The sequence below is a fragment of the Panulirus ornatus genome, chromosome 58, assembly GCF_036320965.1.
Source record: "Panulirus ornatus isolate Po-2019 chromosome 58, ASM3632096v1, whole genome shotgun sequence".
In the NCBI taxonomy this organism is placed as follows: Eukaryota; Metazoa; Arthropoda; class Malacostraca; order Decapoda; family Palinuridae; genus Panulirus; species Panulirus ornatus.
The window spans coordinates 28562523-28589277 of record NC_092281.1 but is presented as its reverse complement, the minus strand read 5'-3'; the positions used below and the strand labels follow the sequence as shown (position 1 = coordinate 28589277).

Genomic DNA, 26755 nt, shown 5'->3' with positions numbered 1-26755 from the left:
ACACAGTCGCCCCCTTTTTTGATAAATTCCACTGCAGTGTTTTCCAAACCTACCGTCTTGCCGGCTCTCATGTTCTGCAAAGCTTTCTTTACCTCTTCTCTGTTTAGCAAATCATTCTCCCTGACCCTCTCACGTTGCACACCACCCTGACCAAAGCACTGTATATTTGCCACTCTATCATCAAACACATTCAGCAGTCCTTCAAAATACTCACTCCATCTCATAATTTCATCTCTACTTATTATTGCCTCCCCATTTACCCCCTTCACTGATGTTCCAGTTTGTTCTCTTGTGTTACACACTTTATTTACCATCTTCCAAAACATTCTTTTTTTTATTTTACTTAGTGTCTCCTACGTTAGCGAGATAGCACAAGGAAACAGATGAGGAATGGTCCAACCCACCCACTTGCTCATGTATATACATAAATGCCCACACATGCACATATACGTACATATACATTTCCATGTATACATACATATACATACACAAACATATAAGTTCCATGAGTCTCCTTTGGCTTGCACTCAAACCTACGTTACAAAAATATTTTTGTTTCGAAGCTTGACAACAAAGGGGATGGGAACAAAAGTTAACGGGGAGACCAGTGTGTGTCTCCAGCAGAGCCAGCTGATACCTACTTTTGCGCTGCCTGGTGCCATCTCCCTGCCAGCGGCGGAATAGGGGCTTGAAATATGCTGACACTAAAAGTGGAACTTTCCATGGTAACTTCCACAGTTCTATGCTGTTACTGAGGATTGCATATGTACATATTCATACTTGCTGCCTTCATCCATTCCCATCGCCAAACCCTGCCACACATGAAATAGCACACACACACACAAACACACACCCACACACCCCGGTTTACCTCAGACGCTTTACATGCCTCGGTTCAATCCATTGACAGCACGTCGAGTCCAGTATACCACATCGTTCCAATTCACTCTATTCCTTGCATGCTTTTCATTCTCCTGTATGTTCAGGCCCCTATCGCTCAAAATTTTTTTCACTCCATTCTCCCACCTCCAATTTGATCTCCCACTTCTCCTTCTTCCCTCTACCTCTGCCACATATATCCTCTTTGTTAATTTTTTCTCACTCATTCTTTCCATGTCTCCAAACCGTTTCAACAAACCCTCTTCCACACATCTCTCTTACCTTTTCATTACTTACTCAATCAAACCACCTCACACCACACATTGTCCTCAAACATTTCATTTCCAACATATCTACCCTCTTCTGCACAACCCTATCTATAGCCCATGCCTCACAACCATGTAACATTGTTTGAACCGCTATTCTTTCAAACATTATCATTTTTGCTCTGAGATAATGTTCTTGCCTTCCACACATTCTTCAGTGCTCCCAGAACCTTTACCCCCTCCACCACCCTGTGACTCACATCAGCTTCCATGGTTCCATCCCCTGCTAATTCCACTCCCAGATATCTAAAACACTTCATTTCCTCCAGTTTTTCTTTGTTCAAACCCACTTCCCAATTAACTTGTCCCTCAACCCTACTGAACCTAATAACCTTGCTCCTATTCACATTTACTCTCAACTTTCTTCTTTCACACACTTTGCCAAACTCAGTCACCAACTTCTGCAGTTTCTCACCTGAATCAGCCACTAGTGTTATGTCATCAGTAAACAACAACTGACTCACTTCCCAAGCCCTCTCATCCAGAACAGACTGCATACTTGCTCCTCTCTCCAAAACTCTTGCATTCTCCTCCTTAAGCAACCCATCCATAAACAAATTAAACAACCATGGAGACATCACGCACCCCAGCTGCAAACCGTCATTCACTGAGAACCAGTCACTTTATTCCGTTCCTACTTGTACACATTCCTTACATCCTTGGTAAAAACTTTTCGCTGCTTTTAGCAACATTCCACGCCATATATTCTTAGATCCTTCTGCAAAGCATCTCTATCAACCCTATCACAAGCATTCTCCTGATCCATAAATGCTACACTTCCGACATATTCCCTGTGTGTCATAGAAGGCAACTAAAGGGGGTAGGAGCAAGGGGCTGGAAACCCTCCCCTCCTTGTATTTAAAGTTCTATAAAGGGTGGACATTTCATTTTTATTCTCCCTAAAATTTATTGATACTGTCCCAACTCTCATTTGCTCTTTTTTTCACCTCTTGCACCTTTCTCTTGATCTCCTTGCACTTTCTTTTATACAACTCCTAGTCATTTGCACTACTTACCTGCAAAAATCATTCAAACAACTTCTTTTTCACTAACAATCTTACTTCTTCATCCCACCACTCGCTACCCTTTCTAATCTGTGCACCTCCCACCTTCCTCATACCCTATGCATCTTTTGCGCTAGCCATCATTGCTTCCCTAAATATATCCCATTCCTCCCCCACTCCTCTTACATCATTTGCTCTCACCTTTTGCCATTCTGCACACACACGTCTCCTTTCCAAGCTCACTTACTCTCACCACTTCCATATATGCTTGCCATTTCCTTTGTGACTGATTCCTTTCAAGAACAGATGACAGACCCTTTGATGGAAGAATCCTCACTTGGCTCATTACTCTGGTATTTCTTTCGGAAAGTAACAAAGGAAGGGAGGATTTCCCGCCACTTGCTCCTACCGCTCCACATTCTGTGACACTTAACCCTGCTTGTCATTGAAGGTGACTAAGAGGGGGAGGAGCAGATGGCTGGAAATCCTACCTTTCTGTAATACTTAGCCTCTTGTCATCTGTTCTTGACGCTACCTTGCTCACGCTGGAAATGGCAAACATGTATAAAATTCATGAGCGCACACACAAAAAAAAAAGAAAAAAGAGGCATATTTTCAAATTTGATACACAGCTAAGGTTTATTGAGGGCACAAGCTTATAATGCTCTCAGGGTTAAATCATCATACATCTATTCACTGAGACCAGTGTTTCTAACAGTGTGAACACCAGCAACCTCCTTCATTGTGCATCAGGCTATCTTTAGGGAAGGATGTTCTTTCTTTATTCCTCTTGGCTGCTACTTCATTTTTGAGAAATTTTGCCTCTGGAAATCTAATTTCTTCTGTTTCTTCCAACTTTGCTTCAAGATGGTTAGCATTTTCCTTTCTAAGGAGGAGAAAGCCTGAATTCTTGCTTGGAAGTAAGAAAATGTGGGTAGATGTGAGATTGCTTGGCACACTGGGCACTCAGAACACACAGTGCAGTGGCTTCTTGCCAGCACTCTTGGCCATCTTGATATTTTCCCAACATCATAACTTTTTTTTTTCTAAGTCTTCTATGTATGTCTCCTAATCCCTTGTACTCTCCTGCAGATGTTGCCCATGCACCTCTCTTTTCTCTTTCACCAGCTACTTATCTCCCACATCCCATCACTCTTTACCCTATCTCTCATGTACATCTTGCTCATTCTGCATGTCACACATGTGAGCCATGCTTCCATAAACACCTTCCATTCCTCACCCACTCCCCATACCTCATTATTCTCACCTTTTGCCAATCTACATTAAATTTCACCAGGTATCTCTTCTCTCAATCATCTTATCCATGCTCACTCACTTTTAACTACCACTCCATTTCCATCCATATCATTTCCTCTTTTCATAAAGCCTCTTCTAATTTTCAACCTTGCCTCTTGTAAGTAATTATGTTATCAAACATCCTATCACCTGCTCTTCTCGGCGCATTCACTTCCAAGAGCCTATCCTTTGCACACTTATTAAATAGTACATAATCCAATAATTTCTTTTTATTATTATACTTAGTTGGTGTCTCCTGTGTTAGTGAGGTAGTGCAAGGAAACAGACAAAGGAATGGCCCAACCCAACCTCATACACATGCATATACATAAACACTGGGGATAGGGGAGAAAGAATACTTCTAATGCATTCCCTGCATGTCTTAGAAGGTGGCTAAAGTGGACGGGAGCGGGGGTCTAGAACCCTCTCCTCCTGATATTCTAAATTTCTAAAAGGGGAAGAAGTATAATCCAGTAATACCCTCTTATTATCTTTCACTCGCTCATGTATACTTATGTATGACACTATTTTTAGATTTAGTATTCCCAATCACCGGTCCATTTTCAGCACACAGCTCCACAAGATAATCACCATTCTTTTTCACAGCTCACTCTTCTTATTTGCAAAATTAGGAACCCCTGCCCCCATTTATGTTCTCAGCTGATGCAATACTCGCGCTCAAATCACCCATTACTAATATTTTGTCCCTTGCATCAAAACTGCTGGCATACTCATCCTTCTCCCCAAAAATACTCAACTCTCTTAGTTTTTTCAATTCCAGGTGTATAAACACTAATAATAAAGTGCCTTTTATAATCTTCTTTCATATTTACCCACATTAGTCTTGGGCTTACTTCTTTACATCCTTTCAAACATTTCAACAACTCCCTCAGCAGCAGTGCTACCCCTTCCATATCTCTGGTGCTCACATAACCCTTGACTTTATCCCTAGATAATTTCCAAATCATTCTTCGTACCCCAGGACATTTCCAAACTGTTCCTCCAATTTACTCTTCAACACACATGCACACACACACACACACACACACACACACACACACACACACACACACACACACACACACACACACACCCAAAGCTAGAACTTCCAGGTTCATCCCTTCAAATATACTACCTATATCTCCCATCTTCTCATCTTGGTTATGTCCAAGCTTATTCAGCTCTTATCCCCTCCCCCACCCTCTTTGATTTTTCAGGTATGAGATAGCAAGTAATAATATTATGCTTCCTTTACAGTGTGAAGAGCTTCGTGAGGTTGTGGGTGATGAGTATTGGGTTTGGGTAGCGCAGTACCTGGTCATGAAACGTGCATCCATAGAAAACAACTTCCACACACTGTATTCTCTCTTTTTGGATCAGCTCAAAATTAACAATGTTAATACCATGGTGTGCCGGGAAACTCTCAGGAATATTAAGGTAAAAGAGTCGAATCATGATGTTAATCCTTTTAATGGTTTATATATCTTATATATATATTGCCATTTTGAAAAATGAGGAACCTATAGTGTCATTTATTAAAAACAATATAATGTAATCAGCCTTCTCATGCTTGTTTGTTTCAGGTCCTCTTGAGAGCAGACAAGTCTGCTGCTAATTTCTCCGATAAATCGCTATTGAAGAATCTGGGTCATTGGTTAGGGATGCTCACCCTTGCTAAGAACAAACCAATACTTCACACTGATATTGACATGAAGTCCCTTCTCATAGAATCCTACAACAAGGGATCCCAGGTTAGTTTCATTGCAATAGATTCTTCATTAGTGCCCATTTTTTATACTTGGAGAATAGGATTTTCAAACTATATTAAAAGGATGGAATTATTATTAAAGTGTTACTGTGGTGGATTTTCCTTTTTTTAGGTAAGACTAGCATTTGTGAATTGAAAAAGCATAGCTAAGCTTAATTGGATAAAAGTGTAGATCTGACTTAACAAAAGGAAGGAAAGTTGTTGTATAAACAAAAGGCACCGCTATCAGTTTAGTTAGAGACTTTAGTTTTCACAATTGAAGTATTACTTTTGGGAGCTCAGTTTAAGGCCATTAGTACTACCTCAGCCAAGAAAGATAGTAAAGGTGTTATAGAAGGCAAAGAAATTAGACAGGAAAATTAGAACAAACATGTAGGCAAACCTTGACAAAGCTAAGTACTAAGCACTTTTGTTTCAAAGTGGACAACAATATGCTGTAGACTCAGATAAGGGAATATGCCAAGACCAGTCATTCATAACAAGACTCATATGGAAGAGACGATGTAGAGATGAAGAGGAACAACTAGAGAACTTAAATTTAGAGGTGATGTGGAAAATGATTAAAACACACGAGACCAAAATTTTGCACAACTAGAAAAGTAGTTGAGGAAACTGAGAAATTAGTTTGGGAATAATGAAGGGTATCACAAAATTCGAAAGGAACATAGGGATCTGAAAAATATAGTCATTGGATATGAACAGAGGTTGTTTACCGGAGGGGATTCATGAGATACATAATCGAAAAAGCACATTAGATCTGATGGGTCTTTTCTGTATGTCATAGAGGCAGTTTAATGAAAGGAAAGGACTAAAACACACACATAATCAATTGACAATCTTTGGCATGGATGTGCAGAAGGAACAAGTTTCATAGCTGATCAACATAAATAGAGAATGAAAATTGATGTAAAGGAACATATACTTAGGGTCATACGAACAGAGTTACACAGGAAAAGTAAGTGAAGCTGTAGAAAGAATAGTATTCACTTTTAAAGGGGGAGCAGTCAAAAAAATTTATGGCCAGGTTGATGAAAGAACTTGGAAAATATAGAGCATACAGGACCAGTGCTATTTGAATGAGAATGTTAGAGGAAGTCGGAGACACTGATAGTTCATCAGTGAAAGATATAGCTGAAGAGTAGGTGCCACCAAAATTAGAAAGATTAGTAAGGCAGTTGGTCGATAGACATGAATCATTGATTATTTTTGTTTTGGAAAGAGAGAAGGAATGCATATTAAAAGGTCATTGGAGATTTTAGAATTTCCAAGTGTAATTTCGGTTGCAATCAAGATATAAATGGTCAGCCAGTTCAGGTTACTTTTAGTTTGAGTCGTCAGGTCGAGGTATTTAGGTAAGCTTGGAAAGTTAAAGATGAGTTGAGATTCAGTGGATTGATGAAATGTGAAAGATCAAAAGAAGAGAGTGAGAGAAATAAAGAGTACAGTCAGAGGTGCCAAATGAGACAAGAAGTTGGAGCTGCCCTTCCAGCATCACGGAGTTGACAGGAGTGTTAAGAGATGGTAATTTCAGGATGAAAGTTATGTATTCAAATGTTGACATTGATAGATAATGTGGGAAGTCAAGGCTCAAATAAGGGAAAGTGCACATGATGTTAGCAAAGTCTTGGAAAAATTTTCTTAATGAGTAAGGATCTCACCTACCTATTCTGCCCAGAGGTGTGCATTAGAATTATAAAGGAAAGAGAAGGCAAAAGGAGTGGGGAGGATTGGCCCCCTTAATTAGAGATAGCCTTAAGCTCCAAGTAGTGGAGGATGGCCCATTTAGAGAATGTATGACAGGTAGAGTAACTGTACGGAAAAAGTTTATCAAGGGTGACTTGTAACTCGCTTTTTTACATCAGGCAGGTAGAGTTCGGTAATGTCAGTCTGGATATTTAGAATATTGTGTATGACAACCTCTGTTGCACATGTAAGCATGACTTCCAAAATACTTTCTGTTCCTCACCCTCTTCCCAAGCTTAGTTTGCTCTTTCATTTTGCACCAGGTATCTATGCACACCAACCTCTTTTCTGAGCTTACTCACTCCTCATCCTTAGTACATCCATGCACATTCAGACATCCTAGCCTGAACCTTGGAGGAGGATGTGCTCTTTTCAGTTGACTCACTCTTCTCATCCTTCTTTTAGAAATTGCAGTACAAGAAGGGGAGGGATTATGGCCCCCAACTCCTGTAACATGTCAGAAATATAAATGTAGTTTTTTTTCTTGTCTTCCCGTTTCTCTCATGTTATAAGAGAACATCATGTAAGAATAGTAAAACATCCAAGTAACAAATTACATACCCATCAAGTTACCCACAGGAAAATGAAAAACTTTTGGTGGGAGTGTATTGGTATGCTTGTGGTAAGCATACACTCCCATGACAAGTTCTCTAAATTTCCATGGGTTAGTTTAAGAGTGTATCACTCACTTCGTGATTGTTCTGTCATGCTTATATGATGTTCTTTCATTTATATGATGCTCTTTCATTTCATAATAAAGAAATATTTTTACTGCTGTTCTTGGTGTTTAGGGTACCAAAGTGGAAAGAAAATTAGGGCAGAATAATTGATTTTTCAATTTCTAAAAGAGGAAACAAAAGGAGGTAGGTAGGGAGTGCTCATCCTTCTTGAAGGCTCAGACTGAGGTGCCTGAATGTATGTGAATGTGACCAAGATGAAAAGAGAGGAGAGGTAAGAAATGTGGATGTTTTGGCTCTTGAGTGAAACAGAGCTTAAGGGTAAAGTGAAAGAATGGTTTGGAAATGTTTTAGGAGTAAAGTCAGGAGTTAATGAGAGGACAACAGCTAGGGAAGGAGTAGCACTACTACAGAAGCAGGAGTTGTGGGAGTGAGTGATAGAGTGTAAGGAAGTGAATTCTAGATTGATGTGGGTAAAACTGTAAGTGGATTGCAAAGAGATGATTGATTATTGGTGCTTTTGCATCCAGCCAATAGAAGAAAGATCATGAGAGGCAAGTGTTTTGGGAATAGCTGAGTTAGTTTGTCAGCAGTTTTGGTGGATGAGACCGGATATTAGTGATGGGTGATATAAATGTGAAGCTAAATAATGTAGCAATTAAGGGTATGATTGGGTTGCATAGGATATTCAGTAATATTAATGGAAATGATAAAGAGTTTGTGGAGTTGTGTACTGAAAAAAGACTGGTAATTGGGAATTCCTGGTAGGAGAGGTGATCAACAGGCATCATTAGATTGCATATTTGATTGGCATGTAAAGAGACATTTGGATGTAGATGTGCTGAAAGGGACATCTCGTGGGATATCTGATCACTATCTTGTGGAGACAAAAGTGAAGATGTGTAGACGTTTTTGGAAAAGGGGAAACAATGTTAGGGGGAAGAGATTGGTGAGAGTAAGCGAGCTTAGAAAGGAGACTTACATGAAGAAATACCAGGAGAGGTTAGGTTAGGTTAGGTTAGTGGATGATGAATGGCAGGTGTTTAGGGAAGCAGTGAAAGCATTGACAGCTTGTGCAAGAGATGCACATGGCATGCAAAAGGTGGAAAGTGGTCAGATTAGAAATGGTAGTGAGTGGTGGGATGAAGAAGTAAAGTCGCCAGTGAAAGAGTAAAGAGAGATGTTTGGGCTGTACTCACAGGGAAGGCCTGCAAATGATTAGAAGATGCATAAGAGAAAGCAGCAGGAGGCCAAGAGGAATGTGCAGGCTTGAAAAAATAGGGCAATTGAGAGTTGGGGTGAGAGTGTCATTAAACTTTTGGGAGAATAAAAAGATGTTTTGTAAGGAGGTAAATATTGTGCAAAAGACAAGAGAGCATATGGGAACTGACAGTCAGTTGAAGGATTGTTTAATGTTTTGATGATAAATGGCAGATGTAGGGTGTTGGTGGTATGAGAAATGAAAGTCATGGAGAGTGGTTTTGTGAAGAGAGAAGATATGGTCAAAGCCTTGTGGAAGATGAAATGTGGCAAGGTGGCTGGTGTGGATGTTTTTGCAGTTGAATGTTTTACGAAAGGGATGACTGTTATTGATTGGTTAGTAAGGATATTCATTGTTTGTGTGAAGCATAGTGAGGTGCCTAAAGATTTGTGGAATGCTTGTATAGTGCCAGTGTTTAAAGGCAAGAGGGATAAGGGTGAGTGTTCCAGCTGCTGAGGTATAAGTTTGAGCATACCTGTTATTGTATGGGAGGACATTGATCAAGAGCTCTTGGTGAAGGCATGTACAGAGCATCAGATTTGGGAGGAGCAGAAGTGGTAGAGGATTTATGGATCAGGTGTTTAATTTAAAGAATGTGAAAAATACTGTGAAAAACTGATGGATTTGTGTGTGGCATTTATGGATCTGGATAAGGTATATGATAGGGTGGCTAGAGATGCTTTGTGGAAGGTCTTTAGGATTGTGAAAAACTGATGGATTTGTGTGTGGTATTTATGGATCTGGATAAGGTATATGATAGGGTGGCTAGAGATGCTTTGTGGAAGGTCTTTAGTATATATAGTGTGGGAGATAAGCTCCTAGAGGCAATGAGAAGTTTTCAGGAAGGGTTTAAGAAATAGAGGAGAGTGAATGGTTTCAAGTGAAGGTTGGTCTGCAGCATGGGTGTTTGATGTTACCATTGTTGTTTTGTTTGTTTTTGGATGGGATAGTTAGGGAGGTAAATACAAGAGTCTTGGTGAGAGGGATGAATATGCAGTCTGTGGGGGATGAGAGGGCCTGGGAAGTGAGTCACTTGTTTGCTGTTGATACAGCTCTGATGATTTATTCGAGTAAGAAAATGCAGAAGTTGGTGACTAAGTTTGGAAGAATGTATGAAAGGAGAAAGTTGAACATGAATGGGAACAAGAGCAAGGTTGTTAAGTTTGGTAGGGTTGAGGGACAAAGTTATTTGGAATGTAAGTTTGATTGGAGAAAAATTAAAGGAAGTGAAGTGTTTTAGGTATTTGGGAGTGGAATTAGCAGCAAATGGAACCATGAAAGCAGAAGTGAGTCATAGGGTGGGAGAATTCTGAAGAATATGTGGAATGAGTGAATGTTATCTGAGAGGGCAAAAATGGGTGTTTGAAGGAATAGTAGCTCCAACAATAGTATTTGGGTGCAAGGCATGGGCTATAGATAGGGTTGTCCAGGGGAGGGTGGATGTGTTGGGAATGAAATGTTTGAGGACAGTATGTAGTGTGAGATGGTTTGATCGAGTAAGTAATGAAAGGATGAGGGAGATGTGGTATTAGAAAGATTGTGGTCGAGAGAGTGAGAGACAGAAGAGGTATGTTGAAATGGTTTAGATTTATGGAGACAGTGAGTGAGGAAAGGTTAACAAAGAGGATATATGTGTCTGAAGTGGAGGGAACAAGGAGAATGGAAGACCAGTTTCAAATTGGAGATAGAAGGATGGAGTGAAAAAGATTTTGGGTGATTGGGTGTACATGCAGGAGGGTGAAAGATATGCATATAATAGAGTGAGTTGGAATGATGTTATATGCTGAGGTCAACATGCTGTTAATGGACTGAACCAGCTGTGGTTTGATGCATTACACATGACAGCTCATGTATGGATGTGGGCAGATGTGGCCCTTTTTCTTCTGTTTCCTGGCGCTACCTCACTTATGCAGGGGGTAGCGATCAGGTGTTGGAGAAAAGAAGAAATTGTATATATTATTCCTTTTTCTTTTCTTTCATGCATTTATGCCGTTTCCTGTGGGGTGGCTTGGCATCGGAAATGGATGACATTTAGCAAGTATGAATATTGTTGTTGTTGTTGTGGTTATTATTATCATTATTATTATTATTATTATTATTATTATTATTATTATTATTATTATTATTTTGCTTTGTCGCCGTCTCCCACGTTTGCGAGGTAGCGCAAGGAAACAGACGAAAGAGATGGCCAAACCCACCCCCATACACATGTATATACATACACGTCCACACACAAATATACACACCCATACATCTCAACGTACACATTTATATATATATATATATATATATATATATATATATATATATATATATATATATATATATATATATATATATATATATATACACACACAGACACATACATATATACACATGCACACAATTCACACTGTCTGCCTCCAGTCATTCCCACCGCCACCCCGCCACACATGGAATAACATCACCCTCCCCCCTCATGTGTGCGAGGTAGCGCTAGGAAAAGACGACAAAGGCCCCATTCGTTCACACTCAGTCTCTAGCTGTCATGCAATAATGCCTGTAACCACAGCTCCCTTTCCACATCCAGGCCCCACAGAACTTTCCATGGTTTACCCCAGACGCTTCACATGCCCTGATTCAGTCCATTGACAGCACGTCGACCCCGGTATACCACATCGATCCAATTGACTCTATTCCTTGCCCGCCTTTCACCCTCCTGCATGGCATGTTCAGGCCCCTATCACTCAAAATCTTTTTCACTCCATCTTTCCACCTCCAATTTGTTCTCCCACTTCTCCTTGTTCCCTCCACCTCTGACACATATATCCTCTTGGTCAAGCTTTCCTCACTCATTCTCTCCATGTGCCCAAACCATTTCAAAACACCCTCTTCTGCTCTCTCAACCACGCTCTTTTTATTTCCACACATCTCTCATACCCTTACATTACTTACTCGATCAAACCACCACACACCACATATTGTCCTCAAACATCTCATTTCCTGCACATCCACGCTCCTGCGCACAACTCTGTCCATAGCCCATGCCTCGCAACCATACAACATTATTGGAACCACTATTCCTTCAAACATACCCATTTTTGCTTTCGGAGATAATATTCTCGACTTCCACACATTCTTCAAGGCTCCCAGGATTTTCGCCCCCTCCCCCACCCTATGATTCACTTCCGCTTCCATGGTTCCATCCGCTGCCAGATCCACTCCCAGATATCTAAAACACTTTACTTCCTCCAGTTTTTTCTCCATTCAAACTTACCTCCCAATTGACTTGACCCTCAAGCCTACTGTACCTAATAACCTTGCTCTTATTCACATTTACTCTTAACTTTCTTCTTTCACACACTTTACCAAACTCAGTCACCAGCTTCTGCAGTTTCTCACATGAATCAGCCACTAGCGCTGTATCATCGGCGAACAACAGCTGACTCACTTCCCAAGCTCTCTCATCCCCAACAGACTGCATACTTGCCCCTCTTTCCAAAACTCTTGCATTCACCTCCCTAACAACCCCATCCATAAACAAATTAAACAACCATGGAGACATCACACACCCCTGCCGCAAACCTACATTCAGTGAGAACCAATCACTTTCCTCTCTTCTTACACGTACACATGCCTTACATCCTTGATAAATTGTTATTATTATTGTTGTTATTATTGTTATTATTATTTTTATTATTTTACTTAATCGCTGTTTCCTGCGTCAGCAAGGTAGCTTAAGGAAACAGGCGAGGAATAGCCCATCCCCCACATACACATATGTATACATAAATGCCCATACATGCACATATTCATATATATATACATACATTTCAACGTATACATACATATACATGCACATACATACACATATATACACATGTACATATTCATACTTGCTGCCTTCATCTATTCCCCTCGCCACCTCGCCATACAGGAAACAGCATACATGCCCATACATGCACATGTACATATATATACATTTCAACATATACATACATATACATACACAGACATATACATATATACACATATACATATTCATACTTGCTGCCTTCATCCATTCCCATCACCACTTTGCCATACAGGAAACAGCATCTCTCTCTCTCTCTCCCAATGAGGTAGTGCCAGGAAAAGACAAAAAAGGCCTCATCCGTTGTCATGTAATGCACTGAAACCACAGCTCCCTTTCTACATCCAGGCCCCACACACCTTTCCATAGTTTACCCCAAATGCTTCACATGCCCTGGTTCAGTCAATTGACAGCAATTGGACCCTATTATACTACATTGTTCCAGTTCACTCTATTCCTTGCACTCCTGTATGTTCAGACCCCAATCGCTCAGAATCTTTTTCCCTCCGTCCTTCCACCTCCTCATTCCCTCCACCTCTGACACATATGTTCTCCTTGTCAATCTTTCCTCACTCATTCTCTCTCTGTGTCCAAACCATTTCAACACACCCTCATCTACTCTCAATCACACTTTTTTTATTACCACACATCCCCCAATCATTTCATTTCCAGCACATCCACCCTCCACTGCACAACCCTATCTATATCCCATACCTCGCAACCATATAACATTGTTGGAGCCACAATTCCTTCAAACATACCCATTTTTGCTCCGAGATAACATTCTCACCTACCACACATTTTTCAGCGCTCCCACAACCTTCGCCGCCTCCCCCACCCTGTAACGCACTTCTGCTTCTATGGTTCCATCTGCTGCTAAGTCCACTCCTAGATATCTAAAACACTTCTTCCTCCAGTTTTTTCCATTCAAACTTACCTCCCAAGTAACATGTCCCTCAGCCCTACTGAACCTAATAACCTTGCTCTTATTCGCATTGACTCTTAACTTTCTCCTTTCATGCAGTTTACCAAACTCAGTCACCAACCTCTGCAGTTTCCCACCTGAATCGGCCACCAGCACTCTATCATCGGCGAACAACATCTGACTCACTTCCCAAGCCCTCTCATCTAGAACAGACTGCACACTTGCCCCTCTCCCCAAAACTCTTGCATTCACTTCCCTAACCACCCCATCCATAAATTGAACAACCATGGAGACATCACACACCCCTGCTGCAAACCAACATTCACTGAGAACCAATCACTTTCCTCCCTTCCTACTCATCACATGCTTTATGTCCTTGGTAAAAACTTTTCACTGATTCTTGCAACTTACCTCCCACACCATATACTCTTAAAACCTTCCACAAAGCATCTCTATCAACCCTATCATATACCATTTCCGTATCCATAAATGCTACATACAAATCCATCTGTTTTTCTAAGTATTCCTCACATGCATTCTTTAAAGCCTTCCACAGAGCATCTCTATCACCCCTATCGTATACCTTTTCCATATCCATAAATGCTACGTACAAATCCATCTGTTTTTCTAAGTATTTCTCACATACATGCTTTAAAGCAAACACCTGATCCACACATCCTTTACCACTTCTGAAACCACATTGCTCTTCACCAATTGATGCTCTGTACATGCCTTTACCCTCTCAATCAATATCCTCCCATATACTTTCCCAGGAATACTCAACAAACTTATGCCTCGATAATTTGAACTCTCACCTTTATCCCCTTTACCTTTGTACAGTGGCACTATGCATGCATTCTGCCAATCCTTTGGCACTTCACTATGATCCATACTTACATTGAATATCCTTGTCGGCTTTCATCTTCTGCAAAGCTTTCACTACCTCTTTTCTGTTTTCCAAACCATTCTCCCTGACCCTCTCATTTCACACACCACCCTGACCAAAACATCCTATATCTGCTACTCAGTCATCAAATACATTCAACAAACCTTCAAAATACTCACTCCATCTCCTTCTCTCTTCATCAATACTTGTTATTACCTCCCCATTTGCCCCCTTTACCGGTGTTCCCATTTGTTCTTTTGTCTTACTCACATTATTTACCTCCTTTCAAAACATCTTTTTATTCTCCCTGAAATATAATGATGCTCTCTCACCCCATCTCTCACTTACCCTCTTTTTCACCTCTTGCACCTTTCTCTTGACCTCCTGCTGCTTTCTTTTATACATCTCCCTGTCAATTGCACTACTTCCCTGCAAAAATTATCCAAACTACTCTCTCTTACTTCTTCACCCCACCTCTCTCTACCCATTTTAATCCGCCCACCTCCCACCTTTCTCATGCCACATGCGTCTTTTGCGCTAGCTTTCACTGCTTCCCTAAATACATCACAGACACAGGCACAGACAGACAGACAGACAGACACACACACACACACACACACACACACACACACACACACACACACACACACACACACACACACACACACCTCTTGCTCCTACCTTTTGCCATTCTATACTCAATCTCAACGGCTACTTCCTTACACAAGTCTCCTTTCCAAGCTCGCTCGCTCTCACCACTCTCTAATCTGAAAGCCTCTACAAATCTCCAACTTTGCCTCCAGAAGATAATGATCAAACATCCCTTCAGTTGCCCCTCTGAGAACATTTACATCCAAAAGTCTCTCAGTTATACACCTGTCAATTGACACGTATTCCAATAACGCCCTTTGGCCGTCTCTCGTACTCACATGTGTATACTTACGTATATCTCTCTTTTTATACTAGGTATTCCCAATCACTGGTCCTTTTTCAGCACACAACTCCACAAGCTCTTCGCCATTTCCACTTACAGCACTGAACGCCCCAATTATGCCCTCAACTGCCCCATTACTCACCTTCACATTCAAATCACCCATCACTATAACCTGGTCTCATGCATCAAAGCTGCTAACACACTCACTCAGCTGCTCCCAAAACACTTGCCTCTCATGATCTTTCTTCTGATGACCAGATGCATAGGCACCAATAATCACCCATCTCTCTCCATCCACTTTCTGTTTTACCCACATCAATCTAGAATTTTTTTTTTCTTACTCTATCACATACTCCTACAACTCCTGCTTCAGGAGTAGTGCTACTCCTTCGTTTGCTCTTGTCCTCTCACCAACCCCTGACTTTACTCCCAAGACATTCCCATACCACTTTACCCTTGAGCTTTGTTTCACTCAGAGCCAAAACATCCAGGTTCCTTTTCTCAAATATACTACCTATCTTTCCTTTCTTCTCTTGGTTACATCCACACATTTAGACACCTCAATCTGAGCTTTCGAGGAGGATGAGCACTCACCACTTGACTCCCTCTGTCTTCCCTTTTAGAAATTTTAATACAAGGAGGTGGGGAGGGTTTTCAGCCTCCTCCTCCGGCCCTCTTTAGCCATGTTCTACTACATGCGGGGAATACATGGGAAGTATTCTTTCTCCCCATCCCCAGGGATAGGGGAGTATGAATATGTGCAGGTCTATATGATTATGTACATGTATGTGTATTTTTTTTTTTTTTTTTTTTTTCATACTATTTGCCATTTCCCGCGTTAGCGAGGTAGCGTTAAGAACAGAGAACTGGGCCTTAGAGGGAATATCCTCACCTGACCCCCTTCTCTGTTCCTTCTTTTGGAAAATTAAAAAAAAAAACAAGAAAGGGGAGGATTTCCAGCCACCCGCTCCCTCCCCTTTTAGTCGCCTTCTACGACACGCAGGGAATACGTGGGAAGTATTCTTTCTCCCCTATCCCCAGGGATATGTGTATGTGCATATTATTTATATTTATTTTGCTTTGTCGCTGTCTCCCGCGTTTGCAAGGTAGCGCAAGGAAACAGACGAAAGAAATGGCCCAACCCACCCCCATACACAATGTATATACATACATGTCCACACACGCAAATATACATACCTGTACATCTCAATGTACACATATATATACACACACAGACACATACATATATACCCATGCACACAATTCACGCTGTCTGCCTTTATTCATTCCCATCGCCACCTCGCCACACATGGAATACCATCCCCCTCCCCCCTCATGTGTGCGAGGTAGCACTAGGAAAAGACAACAAAGGCCCCATTCGTTCACACTCAGTCTCTAGCTGTCATGCAATAATGCCCGAAACCACAGCTCCCTTTCCACATCCAGGCCCCACAGAACTTTCCATGGTTTACCTCAGACGCTTCACATGCCCTGATTCAATCCACTGACAGCACGTCAACCCCGGTATACCACATCGATCCAATTCACTCTATTCTTTGCCCTCCTTTCACCCTCCTGCATGTTCAGGCCCCGATCACTCAAAATCTTTTTCACTCAGTCTTTCCACCTCCAGTTTGGTCTCCCACTTCTCGTTCCCTCCACCTCCAGCACATATATCCTCTTGGTCAATCTTTCCTCACTCATTCTCTCCATGTGCCCAAACCATTTCAAAACACCCTCTTCTGCTCTCTCAACCACGCTCTTTTTATTTCCACCCATCTCTCTTACCCTTACATTACTTTCTCGATCAAACCACCTCACACCACACATTGTCCTCAAACATCTCATTTCCAGCACATCCACCCTCCTGCGCACAACTCTATCCATAGCCCACGCCTTGCAACCATACAACATTGTTGGAACCACTATTCCTTCAAACATACCCATTTTTGCTTTCCGAGATAATGTTCTCGACTTCCACACATTCTTCAAGGCTCCCAGGATTTTCACCCCTCCCCCACCCTATGATTCACTTCCGCTTCCATGGTTCCATCCGCTGCCAGATCCACTCCCAGATATCTAAAACACTTTACTTCCTCCAGTTTTTCTCCATTCAAACTTACCTCCCAATTGACTTGACCCTCAACCCTACTGTACCTAATAACCTTGCTCTTATTCACATTTACTCTTAACTTTCTTCTTTCACACACTTTACCAAACTCAGTCACCAGCTTCTGCAGTTTCTCACATGAATCAGCCACCAGCGCTGTATCATCAGTGAACAACAACTGACTCACTTCCCAAGCTCTCTCATCCCCAACAGACTTCATCCTTGCCCCTCTTTCCAAAACTCTTGCATTCACCTCCCTAACAACCCCATCCATAAACAGATTAAACAACCATGGAGACATCACACACCCATGCCACAAACCTACATTCACTGAGAACCAATCACTTTCCTCTCTTCCTACACGTACACATGCCTTACATCCTCGATAAAAACTTTTCACTGCTTCTAACAACTTGCCTCCAACACCATATATTCTTAATACCTTCCACAGAGCATCTCTATCAACTCTATCATATGCCTTCTCCAGATCCATAAATGCTACATACAAATCCATTTGCTTTTCTAAGTATTTCTCACATACATTCTTCAAAGCAAACACCTGATCCACACATCCTCTACCACTTCTGAAACCACACTGCTCTTCCCCAGTCTGATGCTCTGTACATGCCTTAACCCTCTCAATCAATACCCTCCCATATAGTTTGCCAGGAATACTCAACAAACTTATACCTCTGTAATTTGAGCACTCACTCTTATCCCCTTTCCCTTTGTACAATGGTACTATGCAAGCATTCTGCCAATCCTCAGGCACCTTACCATGAATCATACATACATTAGATAACCTTACCAACCAGTCAACAATACAGTCACCCCCTTTTTTTAATAAATTCCACTGCAATACCATCCACACCTGCTGCCTTGCCGGCTTTCATCTTCGCAAAGCTTTTACTACCTCTTCTCTTTTTACCAAATCATTTTCCCTAACCCTTTCACTTTGCACCCCACCTCGACCAAAACACCCTATATCTGCTACTCTTGATACCTTCCACAGAGCATCTCTATCAGCTCTATAATATGCCTTCTCCAGATCCATAAATGCTACATACAGATCCATTTGCTTTTCTAAGTATTTCTCACATACATTCTTTAAAGTAAACACCTGATCCACACATCCTCTACCACTTCTGAAACCACACTGCTCTTCCCCAATCTGATGCTCTGTACATGCCTTCACCCTCTCAATCAATACTCTCCCATGTGATTTCCCAGGAATACTCAACAAACATATACCTCTGTAATTTGAATGCTCACCTTTATCCTGTTTGCCTTTGTACAGTGGCTTTATGCAGGCATTCCGCCAATCCTTAGGCACTTCACCATGAGCCATACATACATTGAATATCCTCACCAACCAGTCAACAACACAGTCACCCCCTTTTTTAATAAATTCCATGGCAATACCATCCAAACCCGCCACTTTGCCGGCTATCATCTTCCGCAAAGCTATCACTATCTCTTCTCTAAATTCCAAATTCCCTAACCCTCTCACTTCGCACACCACCTCGACCAAAACACCCTATATCTGCCACTGTATCGTCTAACACATTCAACAAACCTTCAAAATACTCACTCCATCTCCTTCTCACATCACCACTACTTGTTATTACCTCCCCATTAGCCGCCTTCACCGATGTTCCCATTTGTTCTCTTGTCTTACGCACTTTATTTACCTCCTTCCAAAACATCATTTTATTCTCCCTAAAATTTAATGATGCTCTCTCACCTCAACTCTCATTTGCCCTCTTTTTCACCTCTTGCACCTTTCTCTTGACCTCCTGCCTCTATCTTTTATACTTCTTCCAGTCATTTGCATATTTCCCTGCAAAACTCGCCCATATGCCTGTCTCTTCTCTTTCACTAATAATCTCACTTCTTCATCCCACAACTCACTACCCTTTCTAATCTGCCCACCTCCCACATACATATACTTGTCAATATCCCTTTTTTCAAACCAGGTATTCCCAATATCCAGTTCTCTTAGAGTACATAACTCTATAAACTATTCACCATTTCCATTCATAACACAATACCCCATGCACCCTAATTATACCCTCAACTGTCACATTACTTATATTTACATTTAAATCACCCATCACTAATACCCAGTCTCTTACAAGAAAACTCCAGATGCACTTACTCATCTACTCCCAAAACACTTGCCATTCATGATCTTTCATCTCATGACCATGTGCATCTGCACTGATAATCACTCATCTCTTGCCATCCACTTTCAGTTTTACCCACATCAGTCTGAATTTATTTCCTTACACTACATCATGCACTCCACAACCTGTACTTCAATTAGATGTAGAAGATACATAGAGGAAATGGAATTTGTGCTTAGCTCCAATAAGTCTTCATGTAGAAATATTCAACTTATCAATAAACTATCCCTGGGGATAGGGGAGAGAGAATACTTCCCACGTATTCCTCACGTGTCGTAGAAGGCGACTAAAGGGGACAGGAGCGGGGGGCTGGAAACCCTCCCCTCCGTGTATTTTAACTTTCTAAAAGGGGAAACAGAAGAAGGAGTCACGCGGGGAGTGCTCATCCTCCTCGAAGGCTCAGAGTGGGGTGTCTAAATGTGTGTGGATGTAACCAAGATGAGAAAAAAGGAGAGATAGGTAGTATGTTTGAGGAAAGGAACCTGGATGTTTTGGCTCTGAGTGAAACGAAGCTCAAGGGTAAAGGGGAAGAGTGGTTTCGGAATGTCTTGGGAGTAAAGTCAGGGGTTGGTGAGAGGACAAGAGGAAGGGAAGGAGTAGCACTACTCCTGAAACTGGAGTGGTGGGAGTATGTGATAGAGTGTAAGAAAATAAATTCTAGATTGATATGGGTAAAATTGAAAGTTGATGAGAGAGATGGGTGATTATTGGTGCATATGCACCTGGGCATGAGAAGAAAGATCATGAGAGGCAAGTGTTTTGGGAGCAGCTGAATGAGTGTGTTAGTGGTTTTGATGCACAAGACCGGGTTATAGTGATGGGTGATTTGAATGCAAAGGTGAGTAATGTGGCAGTTGAGGGAATAATTGGTATACATTGGGATAAAGGGGACAGGAGCGGGGGGATGGAAACCCTCCCCTCGGCTAGAGACTGAGTGTGAACGAATGTGGCCTTTGTTGTCCTAGCGCTACCTCGCGCACATGCTGGGGGAGGGGGTTGTTATTTCATGTGTGGCGGGGTGGCAATGGGAATGAATAAAGGCAGACTATGAATTATGTGCATGTGTATATGTTTTTTTTTTTTTTTCGCTGTCTCCCGCGTTTGCGAGGTAGCGCAAGGAAACAGACGAAAGAAATGGCCCAACCCACCCCCATACACATGCCTTGATTCAATCCACTGACAGCACGTCAACCCTGGTATACCACATTGCTCCAATTCACTCCATTCCTTGCCCTCCTTTCACCCTCCTGCATGTTCAGGCCCCGATCACACAAAATCTTTTTCACTCCATCTTTCCACCTCCAATTTGGTCTCCCTCTTCTCCTCGTTCCCTCCACCTCCGACACATATATCCTCTTGGTCAATCTTTCCTCACTCATTCTCTCCATGTGAGGATGTGTGGATCAGGTGTTTGCTTTGAAGAATGTATGTGAGAAATACTTAGAAAAGCAAATGGATTTGTATGTAGCATTTATGGATCTGGAGAAGGCATATGATAGAGTTGATAGAGATGCTCTGTGGAAGGTATTAAGAATATATGGTGTGGGAGGCAAGTTGTTAGAAGCAGTGAAAAGTTTTTATTGAGGATGTAAGGCATGTGTACGTGTAGGAAGAGAGGAAAGTGATTGGTTCTCAGTGAATGTAGGTTTGCGGCAGGGGTGTGTGATGTCTCCATGGTTGTTTAATTTGTTTATGGATGGGGTTGTTAGGGAGGTGAATGGAAGAGTTTTGGAAAGAGGGGCAAGTATGAAGTCTGTTGGGGATGAGAGAGCTTGGGAAGTGAGTCAGTTGTTGTTCGCTGATGATACAGCGCTGGTGGCTGATTCATGTGAGAAACTGCAGAAGCTGGTGACTGAGTTTGGTAAAGTGTGTGAAAGAAGAAAGTTAAGAGTAAATGTGAATAAGAGCAAGGTTATTAGGTACAGTAGGGTTGAGGGTCAAGTCAATTGGGAGGTGAGTTTGAATGGAGAAAAACTTGAGGAAGTGAAGTGTTTTAGATATCTGGGAGGGGATCTGGCAGCGGATGGAACCATGGAAGCGGAAGTGGATCATAGGGTGGGGGAGGGGGCGAAAATTCTGGGAGCCTTGAAGAATGTGTGGAAGTCGAGAACATTATCTCGGAAAGCAAAAATGGGTATGTTTGAAGGAATAGTGGTTCCAACAATGTTGTATGGTTGCGAGGCGTGGGCTATGGATAGAGTTGTGCGCAGGAGGATGGATGTGCTGGAAATGAGATGTTTGAGGACAATATGTGGTGTGAGGTGGTTTGATCGAGTAAGTAACGTAAGGGTGAGAGAGATGTGTGGAAATAAAAAGAGTGTGGTTGAGAGAGCAGAAGAGGGTGTTTTGAAATGGTTCGGGCACATGGAGAGAATGAGTGAGGAAAGATTGACCAAGAGAATATATGTGTCGGAGGTGGAGGGAACGAGGAGAAGAGGGAGACCAAATTGGAGGTGGAAAGATGGAGTGAAAAAGATTTTGTGTGATCGGGGCCTGAACATGCAGGAGGGTGAAAGGAGGGCAAGGAATAGAGTGAATTGGAGCGATGTGGTATACTGGGGTTGACGTGCTGTCAGTGGATTGAATCAAGGCATGTGAAGCGTCTGGGGTAAACCATGGAAAGCTGTGTAGGTATGTATATTTGCGTGTGTGGACGTATGTATATACATGTGTATGGGGGTGGGTTGGGCCATTTCTTTCGTCTGTTTCCTTGCGCTACCTCGCAAACGCGGGAGACAGCGACAAAGCAAAAAAAAAAAATAATAAAAATAAATGATTTGGTGAATTTATGTTCTTTTCATATATTCGTACACCTGCCTTCATTAGGTTATAACCTTGCAAATAATCATAGACATGTTCAGTAAATCATTTTAGAAAATAGGTTAGATAAAAGCAAGGGTTACATAGTGTTAGCCATCATCATCATTACAATACATTCAACATGTAATCATTATAATGTTATTGTAAGTTGTAGTTTTATGTACACTTTTTCACCAAAACTCTATTTAATATGTCCTTACCTATTGTGTGAGTTGATAAGTATTTAGATACTCACAAAGATATTGGAGAAAAAGGAAGAACTAGTGAGTTTTTCCTCAAGGAATACAATGCAAGGAGGCATCATTAGACTCTTCTGGTGTTGATTGAGAGAAATGCTCGGTCATATATGACAAATGAGTACAGCCACCTGGCTGGCTTCAAGAATTTAAGGGCTTTCCTTCTCCTCCAAATATTAGGGTTAATATAGGTAAGCATGATTAAGGAGGGTAGGAATAATAATAAAAAAAAGCAAATTATCTTGACACCATTGTACAATTTGACCTACTGTTAGAAAAAGATGGAAAGGGGGTTATAGAAAGAAATATAGATATATTGTGAACTCAGTAGTGTATGCCTGTGTTGACCTTTGCACTTCAGTTTACTTTAGCAGGTTTTCAGATTTTTCTTATGTAAGGGCTTACCATCTTTCAAGAAAAATAGTAGAATAATCAAATTTACAGCAGGATAACGCTTCCAGTTGAACTGATCATAATCTCTTGCTGGCATAGAGGATTTGTGTTTACTGAATACATTTGTTGAGTAATTTAGCTACAGACTATAGCAGTAACAATATAGACTGTAGGAATGAGAGACTGCTGAGGACCTTACAACTCCACTGCAGATAGAAAGGTTCATCTTGAAGTACTTTATATTTGGCTTAGATTTTTATATGAATTTTTTTTTTTATCACCGTCTTCAACTAATGAAGGTCCGTTAATTTGCAGGAAATGCAGTATGTGATTCCGTTTGTGGCTAAGGTGATGGAATCTTGTGCCAAGAGCAGAGTTTTTAAACCACCTAACCCATGGACCATGGCTATTATGAATGTCCTAGCAGAACTTCATAAGGAACCTGAAATGAAGTTGCATCTCAAGTTTGAAATTGAGGTGCTGTGTAATAAGCTGGAGATAAATTTAGAAGTGAGTTGCAAGTTAATTTGAGTTGGTTTAATTTTGACAGAGTTGAAGATATAATGTTATATATTTTTTATTGTGTTGTGGTTGATTCTTCAGGTGATTAGGGAGGTCATATAAAGCATTTGATAAGAACACTTAACTAGACTTTCTAAAATATTAAAGGACTTGAAGCCTGCTAATGTGTTGAACGACCGGGAACGGATTGCCCGCCTTAAACCTCAGTTGTCTCAGCCAGGTGGATCAAAGCGAGCTGAGTCAACTCCTCTCTTCCCTACTCTGCAAGGTTTCTCCTCTTCCAGTTTTATGCGTAAGTTTCTTCCCATTACTTAATGTCTGTTTAAGTGAGCATGTATTCTTAGTCCTTCGCTTTTTGTGGTTATGCTGGTAGGAAAGTTTCTTGCTGTGTATTAAGGTGGAAAGAGTTGTAAGGTAATAGTAATTCCATGTGCAATCAGCAAAAAAAATACTGGTGCCCTTGAGTTCTTTTAAGATTTAAGAGGAATAATGTTCCTCCAGATTTTTAGGTGCGGATGGTAATGATGATACTTTATTGTATATCATGTACATTATGAGATCCCTTCATCATGCCATAGTCTTTGAAGTAATTTTTTGAAGTAATATTGAAAATTATTTGTTCAAAGAAATAGGACCAACAAGAGTAAGTCACTACATTTTGATACTCATAAGTGTTTTAAAAGGTATTTTAGAAAATGAAAGGAATGCATTGCCATTAACTAAATATTATGAGATTATGAAAAATAAAATTGTAGAAAAAAGTGTTGATTAATGCTATTAAAAAATGTAATATTGTCACTTAGAGAAACATTTGAGCAGGTAGACAAAAATATGCCAATTGTCTGGACATTATTATTGTCCTCATACGAGAGTTGCAAACCAATGCATGCTAACTTTTTTTTTATTATAGGGCTTTGGAACAAGAATGACCATAAATGTTGAAAATGTACAGATTAGATTCAAAACTTGTATATTCAAATCAGACCTAAGAATCACATAGGTGGTGGGATCTCCTACAAAAGCCATCTTATCACCATGAAAATTGAATCCTGTTTTAGGGGCGGAGAGTGTTCCCAAAAATGTCTAAAAGCTGATGGTATAATGCTTAAGATTGGAACAAGATTTTTTTTTCTGCCGTTTATCGTGTTTATATGGTAGTGACAAGAACAGGAGGAGAAAGGCCTCATTTATTCTCATCCATTCTCTAGCTATCATGTGTTATGAGTTGATAGAGATGCTCTGTGGAAGGTATTAAGAATATATGGTGTGGGAGGAAAGTTGTTAGAAGCAGTGAAAAGTTTTTATCGAGGATGTAAGGCATGTGTACGTGTAGGAAGAGGGAAAGTGATTGGTTCTTAGTGAATGTAGGTTTGCGGCAGGGGTGTGTGATGTCTCCATGGTTGTTTAATTTGTTTATGGATGGGGTTGTTAAGGAGGTAAATGCAAGAGTTTTGGAAAGAGGGGCAAGTATGAAGTCTGTTGGGGATGAGAGAGCTTGGGAAGTGAGGCAGTTGTTGTTCGCTGATGATACAGCGCTGGTGGCTGATTCATGTGAGAAACTGCAGAAGCTGGTGACTGAGTTTGGTAAAGTGTGTGGAAGAAGAAAGTTAAGAGTAAATGTGAATAAGAGCAAGGTTATTAGGTACAGTAGGCTTGAGGGTCAAGTCAATTGGGAGGTAAGTTTGAATGGAGAAAAACTGGAGGAAGTGAAGTGTTTTAGATATCTGGGAGTGGATCTGGCAGCGGATGGAACCATGGAAGCGGAAGTGGATCATAGGGTGGGGGAGGGGGCGAAAATTCTGGGGGCCTTGAGGAATGTGTGGAAGTCGAGAACATAATCTCGGAAAGCAAAAATGGGTATGTTTGAAGGAATAGTGGTTCCAACAATGTTGTATGGTTGCGAGGCATGGGCTATGGATAGAGTTGTGCGCAGGAGGATGGATGTGCTGGAAATGAGATGTTTGAGGACAATGTGTGGTGTGAGGTGGTTTGATCGAGTGAGTAACGTAAGGGTAAGAGAGATGTGTGGAAATAAAAAGAGCATGGTTGAGAGAGCAGAAGAGGGTGTTTTGAAGTGGTTTGGGCACATGGAGAGGATGAGTGAGGAAAGATTGACCAAGAGGATATATGTGTCGGAGGTGGAGGGAACAAGGAGAAGAGGGAGACCAAATTGGAGGTGGAAAGATGGAGTGAAAAAGATTTTGTGTGATCGGGGCCTGAACATGCAGGAGGGTGAAAGGAGGGCAAGGAATAGAGTGAATTGGAGCGATGTGGTATACCTGGGTTGACGTGCTGTCAGTGGATTGAATCAAGGCATGGAAAGCTGTGTAGGTATGTATATTTGTGTGTGTGGACGTATGTATATACATGTGTATGGTGGGGGGGGCATTTCTTTCGTCTGTTTCCTTGCGCTACCTCGCAAACGCGGGAGACAGCGACAAAGTATAAATAAATAAATAAATAACAGCACCCTATTTTTGATATTTATCTATATCTCTGATACCTGTTCCAAACTGGAACTCCCTCAAGTGAGTGGCATGGCAATAGAGTTTCCATGACTAGTGAACTCCAGTGCCACTTCTTAGCTTTTAATGCTTCCCCCTTAACAGGCCACTGGCAGAGGGCAAGTCTTGCTCAATGTTGTAGAGGCGGATTCATTTTTACCCTCCCAATAATGAACTCTCACTCCACACATTCTTTAGTGTTCCCAGAGCCTTTGCGCCCTCACTCACCTTATGGCTTACTTCTGTTTCCATGGTTCCATTCACTGCCATGTCCACTCCCAGATAACTGAAATACTTCACTTCCTCCAGTTTCTCTTCATTCAAACTCGCACCCCAACTAAATATGATAACCTTGCTTTTATTTCCATTTATTCTATACTTCATCCTCTCGCACACTCTTCCAAACCTTCATGCCCTTGTGAAAACAGGCCCTTCAAGTCTTATGGGGTTTGA

General features: G+C 41.3%; 1 protein-coding gene across 1 annotated transcript in view; it reads left to right on the top strand.

Moving 5' to 3' along the window:
- Positions 1-26755, top strand: part of Not1 (CCR4-NOT transcription complex subunit 1) — a 560605-nt gene that overhangs the window by 316083 nt on the left and 217767 nt on the right. The window contains exons 20-23 of the mRNA XM_071695617.1: positions 4763-4942; positions 5089-5256; positions 23592-23786; positions 23946-24090. Coding sequence (XP_071551718.1) covers positions 4763-4942; positions 5089-5256; positions 23592-23786; positions 23946-24090 — 688 coding nt within the window. The remainder of the gene's footprint in view (positions 1-4762; positions 4943-5088; positions 5257-23591; positions 23787-23945; positions 24091-26755) is intronic.